The following is a 17,619-nucleotide window of genomic DNA, read 5'->3' on the forward strand; positions in this document are numbered from 1 at the left end:
GGCGGATGGATGAGATAGTATGTATTGATGATGAGAAGTGTTTGAAAAATAGGCGAATATGATTTTGGGAGCATTGGAGTTGTTTTGGAAGTAAAATAGTGGTTTATGAATTGAGGTTTTGGAAATATAAAGGTTTTGGAGATTTTTGATAAAACTTGATTTTTAACGAACATTGGTGAACCATAACTTGAGCCTCAAATTTTCGATTTGAATGAAAAATTTTTTCAAATTAAAGAAATTTTAAAAGCTTTAAAACAGTATAAATTTTGTGGAAACCAGAATTTTGTAGAGGAAGTTATGGATATTAAAAGTTGGGAGCCGAAAACTGAATTTTCCTAAGTTGCAGAAAACCAGAATTTCTGGTATGTGTGTGCGTACACATGCTAGTGTGCGCACGCAAAGACCAGGGAGTGCATTTTGGCTCGTGCGTATGCATGAGGGGTGTGCGCACGAACACCCTGAGGATCTGCAAGTTGTGCGTACGCACACCGTGATGCGTACGCACATGCTGGAAAAGTTGTCTTGTGCATGCGTATCCACAGTATCATGCGTATGCACAATACTCTGTTTTATACTAAAATTCTTTTTTTACTATTTGACCTTTCCTGTAAGCCAGTAAACCTCCGAAACCACTGTTTTGATGAAAATTTACTATTTTTGAACTATCAACTATTCTTCTAAGTTTTCCAAACCTCTGAAAACTTTGTCTAAGATCCGATAGCTAACTTTTAGGCTTTGAACGGAGAGCGAACCTATTAGGGAAATTAGATTAACACTAAAGAAGATTTTGTGAAGTAAATAATTGAATTAATGAAGCAAGGATGAAGTTGAATGAGATAGGATTGATGATGAGGTTAGTTATGAGAATGAAGGATGACGAGGTTTGAATTGTAATGATATTGAAAATAATTTTGAAAATGAAACTAATTTTAATTGAGTTGAGACTCCGGCACTACAAGAAAAATACCCATTCAGCCACACTTTTTTTAAACTACATTTAAAAAGCGTAGCCGCATGGTGCCCTTTTATAAGAGAAAAGGAAACATTATTGAGGCATCACTTCAAAAGCGTTTCCTTAGATATTTTAAATATCAATTATAAAGCGTAGCCAAATCTAAAAAGCTATGGGTACATTTTTTAGACCAATGGGAGCGCTTTTAAAAAGTAACCCATTTATTAAGTTTTGGGTGCGTTTTAGAAGTGTCTCCTAATATAAAATACCAAATAAACAGTTAGTGAAATTTTGGAGGAACCCTCGATCACCCACCCTCAGTCCTCACTCCCTCACTCACGCAACACGCACCCTCATCCTCACTCAACACACACACGAAGAAATCAAAAAGCTAAGGGGGAGAACGGGAAGAAGAAGAGATCGTCGAATGCCAGTGAGAGAGAGAAAGCTCGAGGAAGAGAGAAAACGCAATAGAGGAGAGAAGAAAGGGGTGCTTTGTGCCGCTGAAGCTCCACTGCCACTGTTAGGGCTTGTTGCCGTTGCCGTTTTGCCGCCGCCAGGCTGATATACCGCCGCCGAGGATCTCGAAGGGATGTATCGCCGCCGTTGTGCTCTGTCGCCGCGCTGCCGTTGACTGGAACTCGCCGCTGAGCTGCTGCACCGTCTCCAAGCCGTTGCATCGCCGCTCATCTCTTCTTCACCATCGTCGCTCATCGCCATGGTCGTATCCTCTGTCACCAGGTAAGCGTTCTCTGTTCTGTATCATCTCTTTCTCGCTCATTCTGTAACCCACTCTCACTTTTCAGTTCGAAGGTGTGTATGGTTTTGATAGTGGCTAATTGAGATAAAGAAGGTATGTATCAATTTTCAATTGGTTCTGTGAATTTTTGGGGGGTTTTGGGTTCTAATTTTAGGTTTTCAATTAGTTTAGTATCTGAAGGAAAAATTAGTGAAAAGAACAAGTATCACACTGAAATATTCTGATTGATGTCTTGATTCATACGCATTCCTTGAACATAGTGGTTGCTTTCAATTTCCAGCTTCAAGCTATATTCCTCTCTGATGCTTTTTTTGGTTATGTTTTCTTTGCTTTGGGTGTTTTACATAGAAATTTGATTACCAATTTAAATTCTCCTTAATCATGTAAACCAGAAATTCATCTGAAAACTAAAGAATTAAGCTGTGTTTTTTTTTGTAGGCAAACAAGATTTAATCTGTTATTTATCTGATTGATTATTGTTTTTATTTTTATGTTGGTTTTGGTGTACAGATATAAAATCAGGACATGGATTTGTTGTTGGAGATGAAGGGTACAGGCAGGACAGTGACATTCAGAAAGTTAAGCTTTCAAGGGAGGCATTGACACAACTCTCCAAGTTAGTTGAGTCCAGAGTTAGTACAGGGTGAGTATCTTTTTTTTATGTGCAGCTTGTGAGAATTTCTTTCATCTTAATTGATGTTGGAACCTGAAAGTGCTTATTCAGTTGTGTAGGTGATGATGATATTTGGATTGATAACATCAGATAAATGTGTGAAGCTCTAAACAATAATTGAGTGAATTTATATGGTTTTATGTTTCCTTTTTTGATGATTTTTTTTTTGTAATTGACAAGTTCCATATCGATATCGTCTAGGAATATGGCCAAATAGCCTTCTCCTGTGAAATTGCTTTTAGAGTTGAGTCAGGTCCATAATTCTAAATTGGTAACAAAACTTATTGTTTGCTTCATGTTGTAATTGACTGCATTTTATATATAATTAAATGCTAGATTTGAGATTCCTGTAGTATAACTAATACCTTATGAATTATGTTCTGTTTCCTCTTGTTGAGATTATTTACTGATTTTTGATTCTATCATTTTAGCAGATTCAGAACTTGAAACATCAGTTCTTTCAGTTTGGTAAGTTTTATAACATAGCATAACTTTTTTTGTTAGAAATCTAAGTCAGATTTTTCTTATGCAGTCTCGATACGATCTTAACACTATTCTATTCCTTTTGGAATTGGGGCTGCTACCAGGTTAGATTAAATACTATCTACCATAAATCTTCTGTTTGCATATCTAGAGGCTGTGGATGGCAACACCTTGGGCTTTTCATAAATCTAGGAGCATTCTACCTATGTGGGATTTCACTTGTTGCAACATTGGCATTTTGGATCAAATTAAGAGGTAAAGAACTTTGGATAGGTATGACCATCTTTTCTAAGTTCAAATAGCATCCTCCCCCTCTCCATGTAACTCATATTTGTCAATTTGCACCAGGTTTCATTTTTTTTTATCTTGTAGCTGATTAAGTCTCTAGGTTAATTTTAATTTTGTTGTTTAGATTTTGTATGAATTTAATTAGACTTGAATTTTTAGGTTTAACTTAGTTTGAATTAGGATTTCAAATTAGAATTAGCTTTAGTTAATGAACTTTGAACATTTTATTCTAGTTCTTGAGTGTTGTAGTGTTGATGGTTTGGATAATAATTCTTGATTTATTTTATGTGAAAGCTGATTAGATTCTTTATTCCATTGGGTTCATACCCTCCTAGTGTGGGTCTTCAAGAGATGCGATGGTCAACTATCATGAATGTGAAGTCAAATTATGGGATAAAAGAAATTGACAAGGAGATCCATGCATTCCACTAAGTTACATGTGGAATGGTGTTAATTGCAGCTATGCTAGTTCTTCTTCTCCACGGATCATATACTTGTAAGTTTTGGTTAATTTTATAGTAGATGAAACTATATAATTTTCTCTTGGATGAAATTGATGAAACTTATTTATAATCATGATGGTTGTAGGAACTTATCTTCCAGTGGTTTAACTGGAAACATAGCATCAGCCATATCCAATTTGAAGTCAATAGGATATTTGTAAGTCACTGAATCCATCAGATGTACAATTATAAATGCTGAGGTATAAATTTCAAGAGTTGAGTAAAAGTAATTTGTTCCAATTTCAGGGATTTATCAAACAACAGTTTGACAGGATCAGTGCCTTATTTCTTATCTCGACTTCATTCCTTGAAAGTTCTGTAAGTAAGATATTTTTATATTGAAAACTTATTTCTGAATAAATTTATAAAATATAAAATAAGTGACAACACTCAACATTTTCCTCCAATGAAGGAACCTGGAAGGGAATCAACTAACAGGAGCAGTTCCAATGCAACTCAGAGAGAAGTCAAATAATGGCATGTTCAAAACCAGGTATGTTTTATAGTTTATACCTCAAATTTCAGTTCGAAATAGTAATATTTTATGTTACTAACATGTTTATTTATTTTTATTATTATTGTAAGTGCAAGTTTTGGAGGAAATCAAGGTCTTTGCTATTCAGGTTCATGTAGCAATAGTAATAAAGTTGTGGTCCCATTGGTGGCATCACTAGGTGGAGGTTTTGTGATTCTAGCAATAACAATCACTTCTTTCTTCATATTCAAAAGACATAGAGGTATATGATAATCTTCTATGTTTGGTTTAATTTCTAAGACAGTTAGCTTTATATTTTACTAAATGCATTATTTCCACATATAGTAGCCTCTGAAATGGGGAATCTGAGAGCATATTCAAGAATAAAGATGGAGTTAGAGTTAAATAAACAGCAATTTAGCTATGCTGAAGTCCAAAAAATTACCAACAATTTTAAAAGGGTTGTGGGAAAAGGAGCATCTGGAACAGTGTATCATGGCTATGTAGGTGATACTGAAGTTGCTGTCAAAATATTGTCTCCTTTAGACTCAAACTCAGCCTAAGTATATCTACAATTTCAAGCACTATTCACCCGGTGAGAACAATAGAAGAGGAGAATCTTGATTATGACAGTAACACTTGCTCATCCAGCTTGATTTTTAATAGTCCCTCCTAGAAAAATGCTCTTTAGGCCAGATTTTGAGATGGATAATTTATTTAGAATATGTTTAATTTAGTGGGTATGTTTAACTTAGTGTGAGATTTATAAATATTTAAAATTATGTTCATTCCAATATTTTTGGTTCATTATAAATATATTTTTTGTTGAAAGATCATTTTTATTATTTAAAGAAATTATTTATTATTATGTATTTATTTTTATTTTATAATATTTAATTCATTTAATTAAAAATCTAAAATGATACATGTAATCATGATTACTAAATATTATGTACAATATATATATATAGAAAATTAAAAAAAAAGAGGGACCTAAGGCTACACTTATAAATGGTAGCCATGGTATATAATGTGGCTACGCTTTACAGGTGATGCAGTAGCGTTGAAAAGTGTAGCCTATTCTGGCAAAAATGGAAGCTGAAAAGCGTAGCCTTTGGTCTTGGACAGCATCACTTGAAAAGTGTACCCTATTTCTAAAAGCCAAAAGCGTAGCCCTTGGTGCAGAAAAGCGTAGCCTTTGAGAATAGGCAACGGCCGAATAGGAATCACTCCAAAAAGCGTAGCCGTAGCCCAAAAAACGTAGCCGTAGCCTAAGGCATCATTTTTTTCACTTTTAGCTACACTTTTCAAATGTACCTGAATGGGTATTTTTCTTGTAGTGCGGGTAAGATGCAGTGGTGTTATCCATTTGTTCTGGGAAAGGGTTGAGATACGGGTAAGATGCAGTGGCGTTATCCACCTACTCCGGGTAAGAGATGAGGAAGAGGAAGGTTGAGGACTGAATTTGATTATGAATTTTGAATGAATATGAATAAAAAATAATGAATTTGAGGATGAATGAGACATAATTAATGGCAATGATGATATTGATTTGTTGGATGTGGGGAAGGCAATAGGGCGCTAATCCCTCGATTCATTCTCCCGCATTCTTTGTGATTGTGAATGGAATGAGATTATGATCGATGTTGTAAGGACGGTTGTTTTGTCCCGCTCACAGTTTTGGAAAGTTGAGGATGAAGGATTTCCTCTCTTGTTGTGATGTGGGTGTGGGAAAGGTGGAAAGACACGCTCCTTCATATTATTTTCTCCCACATCTTTCTTTGGTTGCAAGGTGGAAAGGCACACTCCTTCGATGTGGAAAGGCACTCTCCTTCGTTTGTGTTTCTCCTGGGGATGCGCAACCTAGAGACAATGTCCAGGTTAGCTACCGGATGTGCCGGGCTCTGGCAATTTAATCGACACGTGAGCTCACGGCCAGTAGGACAGACATACATCATGTGCATTTGTATAACTTGTTTGGGTATGCATTTGTTTTAATTTGCCTAAGTGCTTATCTGTGATTAACTGCTATATGATTTTTGTGTTGTAACTGCTATTTATATGTGTGCTTTCTTTATCTGTTTTGTTTGTCTTTACAACTGAGAGATCCCTCGTGTGGTGGAGGCGTGGCGAGGGTTGTTACATCGGTGATTTGGAGGGTTAGAGGAGACAAAAAGTGAAGAGTTAGTTTATAAATGAGAATCCTTGGGTAGATTACCAAACTTTATGGTTTAGTATTGCTTTTAAGTTTGATTCTGAATGTCAGAGTTCTAGGAATGCCTCCACCTTTTCCGGAACTATATATTATCTATGTGGACACCTATACCATGCTGAGAACCTCCAATTCTCATTCCATATATATTTGTTGTTTTCTATATGCAGGACGTGAGACACCTCACTGAGCGTGTTGGACGACTCTTTCAGAAGCGAAGATATACTTTTTGGACTGTTTAAAGGAAGAAGAAACGCTACGTGCGGGATCCGAAGATCCTCCCCCGCCGACCTTCTTCTATGAATGTAATTCACTTAATTATACCTAGGATTTCTAATTCAAATTCAAATTCTAATCTTATCTTAATCAGAATAATTAAGATAGTCTCTAACTAATTCAAATCTTAAATTTCAAATCATAATCAAAGGAATTCAAACTAATTAATTACAAAGTCTTCTTCAATATTCAAATTGAAATAAAATCTTCAAGGTTGGGCTTGATACGAATCAATGCTGAACAAGGCAGGTTTTGGGCTAGTGTGGCATGCTCACACTCCTCGTGGCAAGCTTGAGTTTGGAAAACATTCCCAGGACTTGAATTGGGCTAGGGCATGGCACGCCCATTTCCTGGCGTGACATGTCTATTTTTTATTGGGCGTGTCACACCCTTCATCTTGAAGTGCTTCCAGGGACTTCTCTTGGTTAGGGCGTGGCACACTCTTTTCTTCATGTGGCACGCCTTTGAATTTGAATGGCTCCAGGGGTTTGTGGGCTTGCTTGCTTTGAAATTTAGGCTTTTGGGCGTGTAGGAGGATGTTTGAGCGTGTCACTTGCTTGTCTGAGCGTGGCACGCTATGTCTTGGGTGTTTTGGGTGTGCCACTTGCTATCTTGGGCTTGGCACACCATGTATTTTTCCTTCCAGCGTTGATTTTTGAACTACAAAGATGAAGATTGTTTGCAGTCCAAACTGAACGTTCACTATAGACATATGTATATTGTGGCAAAACTCTAGATGTTAGCTTTCTAATGCTACTAAAATTGCCTCATTTGGAGCTCACTAGCTCAAGTTATGGTCACTGGAGTATGAAGAGGTCAAGATGGACAACATTATGAATTTGCTCCCAAGGTTGATTTCTTGCTTGGGCGTGGCAAGCCCTTGCTTAGTTCCATAGGGCATGGCACGCCAAGTGCTTCTTGTCCGAGGCGTGGCTTGCCTTGCCATGCATGTGACACCCCTTGACTCTTTCTTGTTTGGGCATGGCATGCCCTGTCCTAGGCCTGGCATGCTTGGTTTGATAGTTGTGGGGCGTGGCCCGCCCTCTCTTCCTTCCTATAGGGCGTGGCATTTCCTGTCTTCTATTTAGGTGCATGACTTGCATGGCTTGACTCTACGTCCTTGGCTCTCCATTCTTTATACTAAATCTTGCTCCTTGATCAACCTCTCTTTGCTATTTGATTTACCTCTGTTTTGATTATAATTTCTTGAAAACACTTAACAAACACCTCAGTAGTACAAGATACTTAAAATTGGTAAGATTAGAAGATAAAACTATAATTAAACCTATGAAAATAATGAATTAAAGCAAGAAAAACAACTAATGATGCGAACGCATCAGTAGGAGTATGCATTTGGATGTTCATTTAGTTTAGACAAATTTACGAATATAAGTATTTTTGCAAAAATAAAGAATTCAGTTTTGTTTTCACTTTGACTCCTGATTTCATAAATTTATTAAAGTTGAACCAAATGAAAATAGGCATGCATGAGATCATTTTTGCATATAATTTTTGAATTTTTTCATCCAAATTTGTTCAGTGTCATTGAGTATATTAGTATGGTGATTATCGTGGTTTTGTCGCAATACTAAGATGATAAAAGCTGTGATAATTCCATAATTGATATATGAGACGGACCAAATTATTAAAGTAATTAGAAAAATAGCATTCAGATGCACGCATAAGGTTTATAAGATGTGATTGTGTGAGAAAAACATATATGTATAGCCCAATTAGAAGATTATTAAACAAATATTATTTTCTAATATATTTATAAGCAATATATATATTAATTATAATCACAAATTAGCTATTTCACATTATATAACTTACATAACGATGATTTCAATTATTGTGATTAAATAAATCATTATTACTTTTGATTTGGAATCAAATGAGAATAAAATTAGAGATACTATTTTATTTGGATTTTAGAATTTAATGAGTATCCACACTTAAATATAAATACTGACTCAGGGTTTTGGTCCCCAACACTTCAAAACTGTCTCGGTAACACTTTTTCCATAAGAGAAATTGAGATTCATCCTTATCAGGAATATAGAAGGTTTTGGTTGAAAAATAATTAAAGAATAAATTTTTTTCAATTATACTCATGAATTCAAATATGTTTCTATGCTCTAAACTCTCTTTTTTAATAATTTAACATAAATGGTCTTAAAATTAAAAAATAAAAAAATTAATATTAACCACTCAACCAATCCAAATTAGTCATTTATAAAATCTTGTAAATCAAGCTCTTTTAGAATGTGAGAGTTGCTAAAATAATAAAGTAGCAGAATTATAAATTCATGATGATTAATCTATCACTTTATCATTTTATCAATATTTTCATTTTAAAGAATCAAAATTCAAATTTCATACTATAAAAAATAATAAGTCTCACTAATAAAATTTAATTAAATATTTCTCCTATAAAATCATATTAAGCTAAACTTGAGAACATGATTAGCGTAATTAAATGAGCACTACAATATAATTAATAAAATATATTATTTTTGACCAATACTTAATTTTAAGTATTAAATTTTAATATAAATAAAATATAAAAGTGTTATTTTTTTTTAATGTTTCTCTAACTAAATTGTTGGTTTAGTTAGTCTAAGTTTGGAAAATAAAATGACAAATAAAAACGAAAGCTTAGTTTATATATAAGCAGAGAGTACCGAAGTAACCGAACCGAACCCTACCGCTAAACCAAGCCTGCCCTAAAAATTGAACAGCGTTCTTGACGGGTGCAGAGCGAGAGTCACCGTAACATGGGGACCTCAGCGAACGCCGCCGCTGGTGGCCGTGGAAATCCTGTCGACAAGGGCGTTGACTATGCGCAGTACTTCTGCACCTACGCTTTCCTCTACCACCAGAAGGAGATGCTCTCCGATCGGGTTCGCATGGACGCTTACTTCAATGCCATCTTCGAGAACAAGCATCACTTTAATGGGAAGGTAACCCTAATTAGAAAATAATTAAAAACAAATTACGCATTAGGTTTTAAGATGTGATTTTTGTTTTTGCTTTTTCTAACATGTTCTGATTTGTTGTTGTAACTTAAAATGCTTGGGTTGGAGTGTTTTCTTGTATCACCATTATTGTTATACATGGGAGTGATTTTCTGCTGGCTTGGTTTATGTGGAGAAGACTGTTTTGGATGTGGGAACTGGAAGTGGCATTCTTGCTATATGGTCAGCACAAGCAGGTGCAAGGAAGGTATATGCAGTGGAAGCTACAAAGATGTCTGAACATGCGCGTTCTCTTGTTAGAGCAAATAATCTCCAGAATATAGTTGAAGTCATTGAGGGCTCAATGGAGGAAATTACACTGCCAGAGAAAGGTTTGAGCTAGTAGATATCTGTGCTTTTATAGTGGAAATTTCAAAACTTTTTGTGTTTTCTCCTTTTAGTATTTGTAATGGTCTTGAATGTAAAATTGGGAAACTTGCAGTTGATGTTATCATCTCTGAATGGATGGGTTACTTCCTCCTGCGCGAATCCATGTTTGATTCAGTTATATGTGCTCGTGACCGCTGGCTCAAACCAACAGGAGTTATGTAAGTACCACTTGTGGCAATCGAAATTACAGCAGAAAGGATTGTTTTGATACATTTTCATGATTTGATGGCTACTGACTTGTCAATTGTTGTGCACCTACTGCTACACAGTCCATTACTTGATTGCTTTGTAATTTTAAACATAATAAAAAAGTCTGAAAATTATTAGTCAACACGCTATAGTGCCGTGCGAACTGGGAACAATGTTCTAAAAAATGAGTTGGCTCAGATTCTTTACTTTTTGTACTCTGGTCTTCAGTTGATTTATTATCTTAGCTTAGAATATTCAATATTGTATTTACTATGCCTTTTTAAGTACATTATCAACTGTGTAGTAACTTAAGGTTTTTTTTAATACCAAACTGATGAACATTTTACATGGAAGTCGATATTGAGCAGTAACTTATGAGTTATGATTTCTATAAAATTCCTTGTCCGTGAATGGCCATTTTGGTGCTTTTAAGTGTTTCCTTTGGAATCATTAAAAGAGACCTTTATTTTTGTCAGGTATCCTAGCCATGCTCGCATGTGGATGGCACCTATCAGGACTGGGATAGGAGATCATAAAATGGGTGACTACCAGTCAGCTATGGATGATTGGCACAACTTTGTTGATGAAACAAAGACCTACTATGGTGTTGACATGAGTACTCTAACAAAGCCCTTTTCTGAGGAGCAGAGGAAATACTATCTACAGGCAAGTTCTGCACTTCGCGTACCTTAATTATAATGGTTAGTTTCAGTCAAAATAATATCGTCACTTTTGTTTGGAGTCTTTCGTATCCTAATTTAAATTTTTATTTGACCTTTGTATCTGTTTATAATGAGCAAAAACCTTCTTAAAGTGGAATTTAGATAAAATCTTTTGGAGCTGACTGATATATATTCATAAAATCCAACGGAAAAGTCCAATGAATGCTTTATTTTTTATGGCCAAACAGCTCCAATAGATTTATTTACTAGCAGTGACTTTTCTTTTTGCATTCAAAACTGATTTAATCTTGTCTTTGCCAATTCTAAATTGCATTTCTGTGATTTTTGTAGACATCACTATGGAGCAATCTTCATCCACATCAAGTGATAGGAACTGCTGCTATAATAAAAGAAATTGATTGTTTAACTGCCACGGTGAATGATATAGAAAAAGTCAGGTCAAAATTCTCGTTGTCAATAACTATGGATAACATGTTGTGTGGGTTTGGAGGGTGGTTTGATGTACATTTTCGGGTAAGTTACTCTGTTTTCCTGTTAATGACATAATACCTATCAAATATACTAACACTAACTATTCCCTGCTTTTCTTCAACAGGGAAGAGGTGAGGATCCAGCAGAGCAGGAGATCGAGTTAACTACAGCTCCTAGTGTAGATTGTGGTACACATTGGGGCCAACAGGTGTGTGCTGCATCATTTTGGTGGTGAATTATTTTGGTCAATCTGGTTTTCTAACTTTAAAGTAGTTGGGGACATAATGGAAAGAAGTGATAGACAACTCTTTTGGTTGATTTTTCTGTTCTTGTATAGAGGATCCCTTAACCTCTATCTTGTATTATTCTTCTCTTCATCTTAATGAAATTCTCCTTTTTCGAAAAAAATAAATAAAAAGGAAAAAAACACAAAAAATGACTTGAATTTATATATTTAATTGGTGGTGTTTGGATGATTTGAAGTGATGGTGCATGCATGTTGTTCAATGATTAATAACAATGCCATTTCATTATGGTAGGGAAATTCTAGTTGTTTACTCCTTTCCATTTGAGAATTTTGTGGACTTACACCCGGAGGAAAACAACATATCAAGTAAATCCGTGAAAAAAGTGTAATGGACTTATAGGGGGAAAAGAGCAATTCAGTGCACAAGCATCTCACATTAATGCAGTATTCGGAGAGTGACTGCACCCAAATGGTTTAATGTAGGCCGCCTATCTTGAGGGGAAAAAAGTATCAAATCTCTAAAGAATTTCAGCATTGGAAGGACGAAAATGTCCAGTGTAGCACCTTTTAAGGGACCTATGAATGCTGTTCCAATTTTTCTGGGATTTACTAGGTTCTATCTCTCAAGATCCACAAGTCCATCACAAAACTTTGGGCCTACTTTTCATATTTTTAAGGTTCCTTAAAATGGTTGTTCTATTGTTAAAATATACCATAGTAACTTCCGTACATTCTGGGATAAATAGGTCTTTACACTATCTATATACTATCATTTTCTATATACTATCACTGTAATGATGGGTCTTTGCTAATGTTTCAATTGACTGTGCTCATATTTATAGCAGTTTGATGATGTCTTGTATGTCTGAATTCGTTTGCTTCATTTACTATGTGGCATGACTTTCATTCAGTTCTCTGTTAACTTATGTGCCATAACATATTTTAATTATTGATCAGGTGTTCCTGTTGCATCCACCCACACATGTGAATGAAGGTGATAATTTAACCATTTCTTTCCTAATGAGTCGCTCAAAGGAAAACCATCGTCTTATGGAGGTTGAACTTGGGTGTGAAATTCAACAACATTCTGGGAAGCTTCTTGCTCCTTCCAAACATAAGTACTATATTGAATAACATTTCGTATTCCTGATTGTGAAGACTTCATGCATCATTGAAGGTAGATTCCATAGCTCATTTTGCTTCAATGAATTGTGCTATTTTTTTAATTATAAAGAATTGTGATATTATAGATATATAAAAAGGTACATATTTGGTAAAGGTAGAAGTTCATCTCTGTTAAGTTTTTCCTGTTACAATATAGATCCTCAAATGTTATTTTATTTATGGCTAAACACTTACTGTCAAATCATAATCTATTATCTTTTATTGGATTGGGAGGGGGTTACATAGCTTTGTTTTTCCAAAAATACCCTTTGAATAAAGTACTGATCATCTTTTGATTAATTTTACATTTGTTACTAGACATTTAAAAATTAAAAGGGTGGAAACTATTAATCTACTAGTTATATATAAAGGGGATTAAGATGAATTTGGTGGATTGTTTTTTTTTTCCCTCCTAAAATACCCTTCATTTATATATACACCAGTGTATTAATGTGCTTCTTAATCTATCATTTTATTTATTAAATGTGTGTTATAATAACTAAATATATAGAGTAATTACCCAAACCAGTACCTAAGGATTTTAAAAGCGAACATTTTGTTCCCCAAAAAAATTAATACATAGATAAATTTTTAAGGTTTTACTCCGGCAGACAAATCAATCCCCGGTTTATTTTCCGGCAGAATAATTACCCAAATCAGTCCCCAAGGATTTTAAAAGCGGACATTTTAGTCCCAAGAAAAAATTAATACACAGATCAATTCCTAACGTTTTTCTCTGATATAACAGTCCTCTTCTGTCCATTTTACTTTTACTATATGTCAACCTTTATTATTATTGACTTAGCTTTATGCATGTGGACGATGACACTAGTATATTAATATACACTTTTCTTTAGAAACAAGCAAGATGAATAATGATGCTTTGAAATCCAAATTAAAATATTTTCTTTTAATACAAACATGCTTTTTAAAATAGTACATCTTTTGATTATATTAAATACAAAAACATCAAATATTTTCAACTTTGTATTTCTTGTAGAATAATTTTTAATAATTTTATTGAACATTATTATTATTGAGCGACTATATATATATAAGAATCTAATAAATAAATTTATCATTACTTTTGTCCAAAAAATGTAGAAAATTATGGTACAGTATTATTGTGCAATTAATAATAATAATGATAAGAATTTTATTTTATTTTTTTAGACGGGGGACTATTATGTCTGACGGAGAAAACGGTTGGGAATTGATCTGTGTATTAATTTTTCTTGGGGACTAAAATGTTCGCTTTTAAAATTCTTGGGGACTGATTTGGGTAATTGTTCTGTCGAAAAATGAACTGGAGACTGATTTGTCTGACGGAGTAAAATCTTGAGGATGTTTTTATGTATTAATTTTTCTTGGGGACTAAAATGTTCGGTTTTAAAATCCTTGGGGACTGATTTGGGTATATATATATATATGATTCTTTACTAAACCTAAACCAATTGATAAGTTTAGATAACGCAGGTTCCATATTTTCTTTTGGGTAAAGTATACTTGTCCTCAACTTTTGCGATTTTCTTCAAAAATACTCTAACATTTAATTTTATTCAGTTTTGTCTCTAATGTTTTTGACTTGAGTCAAACTACTTCTAGACGTTAACTGTCATCTAAAAGGACAAATTGAAAACGTCCAGGGTAGTTTTTGACTCAAATTGATGGATAAAATTGAAGTTAAACGTTAGGGATATTTTTGAAGAAAATCTCAAACGTTTGGGATAAAAAATACTTCACCCATTCTTTTTTTCCGTTGCTTTTAACCTTTGATATTTGTATAGGAATGAGCATTGTGTGATCAAATCATCAGGGAGAATTGTAACAACGCAATTGACGCCATATTTATAACAATTTTGGGCCTTCTAGGCACTTGGTGGACTTACGAGCAAATTATTGTTACGTAATTACCAGTCGCGACAAGGTTTTGGTTCAGTTTAAAGGGAAGCCTGTGTCCATTTTTGCTTTATGTTGTTGTTTTAGGATTTTGGTTTCGATGCTTCATTTCAAGAACAAGATTTTCCTTAAGCTTTTGTAATGTAGGATGAAAGTTTAAAATGTTGCATTCAAAAAGGTATGTTTAGGGGAGTTGAAAATATTATGCTGTAAAATTAGAATACTTGCAGAGCATTGCTGTATATTTTGGGTAATTTTATGCAGTTTTCTATAAGGTTTTTTATGAGTTGCCAAATACATATTGTTTAGTGCGAGATGCCGAGACTATGCGCGAGAATACAAGATCTGTTTGGATGTTTGGATCAATTAGGATTGTCTGGCGTAACTCAAGTGGGGCTATTGCGTACATGGGGCGTCTAGGCAGGGCTCCCCAGTTATATACCTGGATGATTGTTGAGGCTTAGCCATTAATTCTCGTAAATGGCGAGATTTGTTTTCTTTATGTGGGAAATCTGGTCACTATGAGAGAGATTTGTTTTTTGGCAGGATTCTCTGGCTTTATGACTGCAGGCTAAATGACACATTGTCTCCTGATTGCTCGGAACAGTGCCCCTTATATGGGGATGCTTAGGAAATATCTATCCTAGTTTGATGTACCTTTCCTCGACCTTGTTTTTCCCCCGAGAGATTATGCATTTATGCTACATCAAGTCGTGTCTCCATGTTCGGGCACGACTCTTTGTATTCCACGCTAGCCTGTCTGAATTTGTCCCTTTGCTTTAACCTTTCTTCATTACTGGAGCCTTCACATTGCTGCCCTTTGCATCAAGCTAGGATTGACGGGTGGGATAGACAAGTGTGGTTATGATGGCTGTGTTCTCGAAGCTTGAGATGGTTTTTTTCCACATTTGCCCCTCATTTGTAGGGGCATTTTACCACTTCATCCTTGGCGAATTAAATTTCTAAGTTTCCATCGTGGGGGGTAATCGGGTAAGCATGATTTAAAGGAGCTGTTTTGTAGGGTAGAGCTGTTTTGTAGGGTAAAGTATTATTTTGATCTCCTTGAGATGAATCTTATTTTAGTTTCTAACATTTTAATAGTATTATTTTTATTTCAAAACGTTTAAAATGACATCAATGTTATCCTACCGTCAAATCTATTTCTAACACTTAACGAAATTGATGTACTATTAATAATATTTTTGTTAAAATTATGTTTGTTCAATCATTTTCTCCTACCTTCATCCTCTCAACAAATCAAAATTTTATTTTCTTATTTCCGTCTTTTTCCTCCTCAAATTCCTCTTGGAGAATTAATAGTGTAAAAGAAAGAGAAAGAATGGAATAGGAGAATGAAATTTAGACTTGTTGAGAGGATGAAGGTAGGAAAAGGGGGTTGAGCAAATCTAGCTTTAACAAAAATATTATTAATAGTACATCAGTTTCGTTAATTATTAGTTAGAGATTTGATGTTGGAATAACATTGATGGTATTTTAAACGTTTTTTGATAAAAATAGGACGATTAAAATGTTAAAAATGAAAATAGGATTCATTACAAACGTTGAGGACTAAAACAATACTTTACTCTATTTTGTACTCATCACCTTCGTACTATCCTTCGCGCCTGTGTCTCTTCATTTCCATTGTTTTCTATGGTTTTTCTTTTTGCTTAATCTATCTTCTCATCTTTTCTTTCTTGTTTTTTGCTTCTATTTTTCTTCAGAATCCTATTTCTCCCTTCTGTACTTGTTGTATCTAAAATTCCTCTCTTAAAGATATTCTTAACAAGGAACGAGCTCAAATTGTCATACCAAACTCACAATGTTTGCTCAACTTGCTCAACCTATATAAAATCTTAATGTGTGCTCAAGGACAAGGTTGGAAAATCTAATCCATACTTGATCGGATTGAGTAAGTTTGTTCAGATTTTAGAAAAGAAAATCACAAATGAATAATTCAAATATTGATGGTTTTAACTTTAACTGTACAAAGAACAAAAATAAACTTAATAATAAAATAGTATTATCCTTTCAATTTTGTCATACTCCATCATAAAAGCAATGCAGCATGATATTAGTACACCAATATACATTGGTTACGAGCAAATGTGAGTAATATAATGTTGCTTCTTCACCTTCCAAATAATGGAGAAGTAACATTCTAGGAGAAGTAATAATTTTTCTAACTAAAGTGTATTCTTGCTATCCTGAGCCAATAAATAATTTATCCACCATCATCTTGAATGTAAAATAATTTATTAGTTTAAAACCTTAGTTAATTATTTTAATTTCAAATGATGATGTTAACAGGAAGTATTTACTTAATTTGTACTCATTTTATATGATACAATTAATCTAAGTTAACCATCTTTTTTAAGCTGTGGGAGGTGATGCACCGGGAGATTGCGATGGTGCCCATTCAGGTGCCTTTGTTGGTGCAGCTGTTGGTGATGTTCTCCCTGCAGATACAGGTGCACTTGTTGGTGCTTTTTGAGGTGCATTTGAAGCTGAGGGTTTAATTTTAAATGTGTCATCAACATCGTCATCAATATCTAATGTTGTAGAATCACTAGGTGAAGATGCTGTTGAAGTACTTTCCATCCCAGTTCCTAAATCACTGTTTTGGTGACAACATCCACAATTAATTAAGTAAATGAATATGTAAATCTTTTTTTTTTAAACACTTTCTTCCCTTTTATTATTTTAATTTTATGCATTTTATTAGATAAATATTTTACCTGGACATTTAATCATGTATGTATTAATATAGTGTCTAATTTTTACTTATTATTTTAGAACTACCTTACATGACATTGTGTCAAGTGAAAAACATATCCGAAGGAAAGAGTAAATAATATTTTGGCATTCAACAAGTTTTAATTTTGAAAAAACAAATTCTAATATTTATTTTTGACAAAATGAACCCCCTAAATATCA

The 17,619-nt window shown here is 34.2% G+C and overlaps 2 protein-coding genes across 3 annotated transcripts; both read left to right on the top strand.

The window, feature by feature from the left end:
• The first annotated feature begins 3,190 nt into the window (after nucleotides 1–3,190).
• LOC130979315 (probable LRR receptor-like serine/threonine-protein kinase At1g05700) lies at nucleotides 3,191–4,869 on the top strand. 2 transcript variants are annotated; one of them, XM_057902726.1, is made up of 6 exons: nucleotides 3,191–3,652; nucleotides 3,745–3,816; nucleotides 3,906–3,977; nucleotides 4,072–4,152; nucleotides 4,245–4,396; nucleotides 4,480–4,869. In XM_057902726.1, the coding sequence occupies exons 1-6, from the start codon at nucleotides 3,594–3,596 to the stop codon at nucleotides 4,695–4,697; spliced, it is 654 nt and encodes a 217-aa protein (XP_057758709.1). In that variant the 5' UTR covers nucleotides 3,191–3,593; the 3' UTR covers nucleotides 4,698–4,869. The 2 variants fall into 2 exon arrangements, with proteins under 2 accessions (XP_057758709.1, XP_057758710.1); XM_057902727.1 differs by having other exon boundaries at nucleotides 4,483–4,869.
• Nucleotides 4,870–9,304: 4,435 nt separating this feature from the next.
• On the top strand, nucleotides 9,305–14,965 carry LOC130982094 (protein arginine N-methyltransferase PRMT10). Its single transcript, XM_057905951.1, has 8 exons — nucleotides 9,305–9,585; nucleotides 9,779–9,971; nucleotides 10,082–10,187; nucleotides 10,695–10,884; nucleotides 11,232–11,414; nucleotides 11,497–11,580; nucleotides 12,577–12,796; nucleotides 14,571–14,965. The coding sequence occupies exons 1-7, from the start codon at nucleotides 9,400–9,402 to the stop codon at nucleotides 12,751–12,753; spliced, it is 1,119 nt and encodes a 372-aa protein (XP_057761934.1). The 5' UTR covers nucleotides 9,305–9,399; the 3' UTR covers nucleotides 12,754–12,796; nucleotides 14,571–14,965.
• The last annotated feature ends 2,654 nt before the right edge of the window (nucleotides 14,966–17,619 follow it).

Source organism: Arachis stenosperma, chromosome 5, assembly GCF_014773155.1.
Source record: "Arachis stenosperma cultivar V10309 chromosome 5, arast.V10309.gnm1.PFL2, whole genome shotgun sequence".
Classification (NCBI taxonomy): Eukaryota; Viridiplantae; Streptophyta; class Magnoliopsida; order Fabales; family Fabaceae; genus Arachis; species Arachis stenosperma.

Bases quoted from the DNA above. Each gene is read 5' to 3' on its own strand.
- LOC130979315 (XM_057902726.1), top strand. From the start codon at position 3,594: ATGTGGAATGGTGTTAATTGCAGCTATGCTAGTTCTTCTTCTCCACGG. The intron at 3,817-3,905 runs GTAAGTCACTGA...TTCCAATTTCAG, and splicing joins TTGAAGTCAATAGGATATTT to GGATTTATCAAACAACAGTT. The intron at 4,397-4,479 runs GTATATGATAAT...TTCCACATATAG, and splicing joins CATATTCAAAAGACATAGAG to TAGCCTCTGAAATGGGGAAT.
- LOC130982094 (XM_057905951.1), top strand. From the start codon at position 9,400: ATGGGGACCTCAGCGAACGCCGCCGCTGGTGGCCGTGGAAATCCTGTC. The intron at 9,972-10,081 runs GTTTGAGCTAGT...GGAAACTTGCAG, and splicing joins AATTACACTGCCAGAGAAAG to TTGATGTTATCATCTCTGAA. The intron at 11,415-11,496 runs GTAAGTTACTCT...TTTCTTCAACAG, and splicing joins GGTTTGATGTACATTTTCGG to GGAAGAGGTGAGGATCCAGC.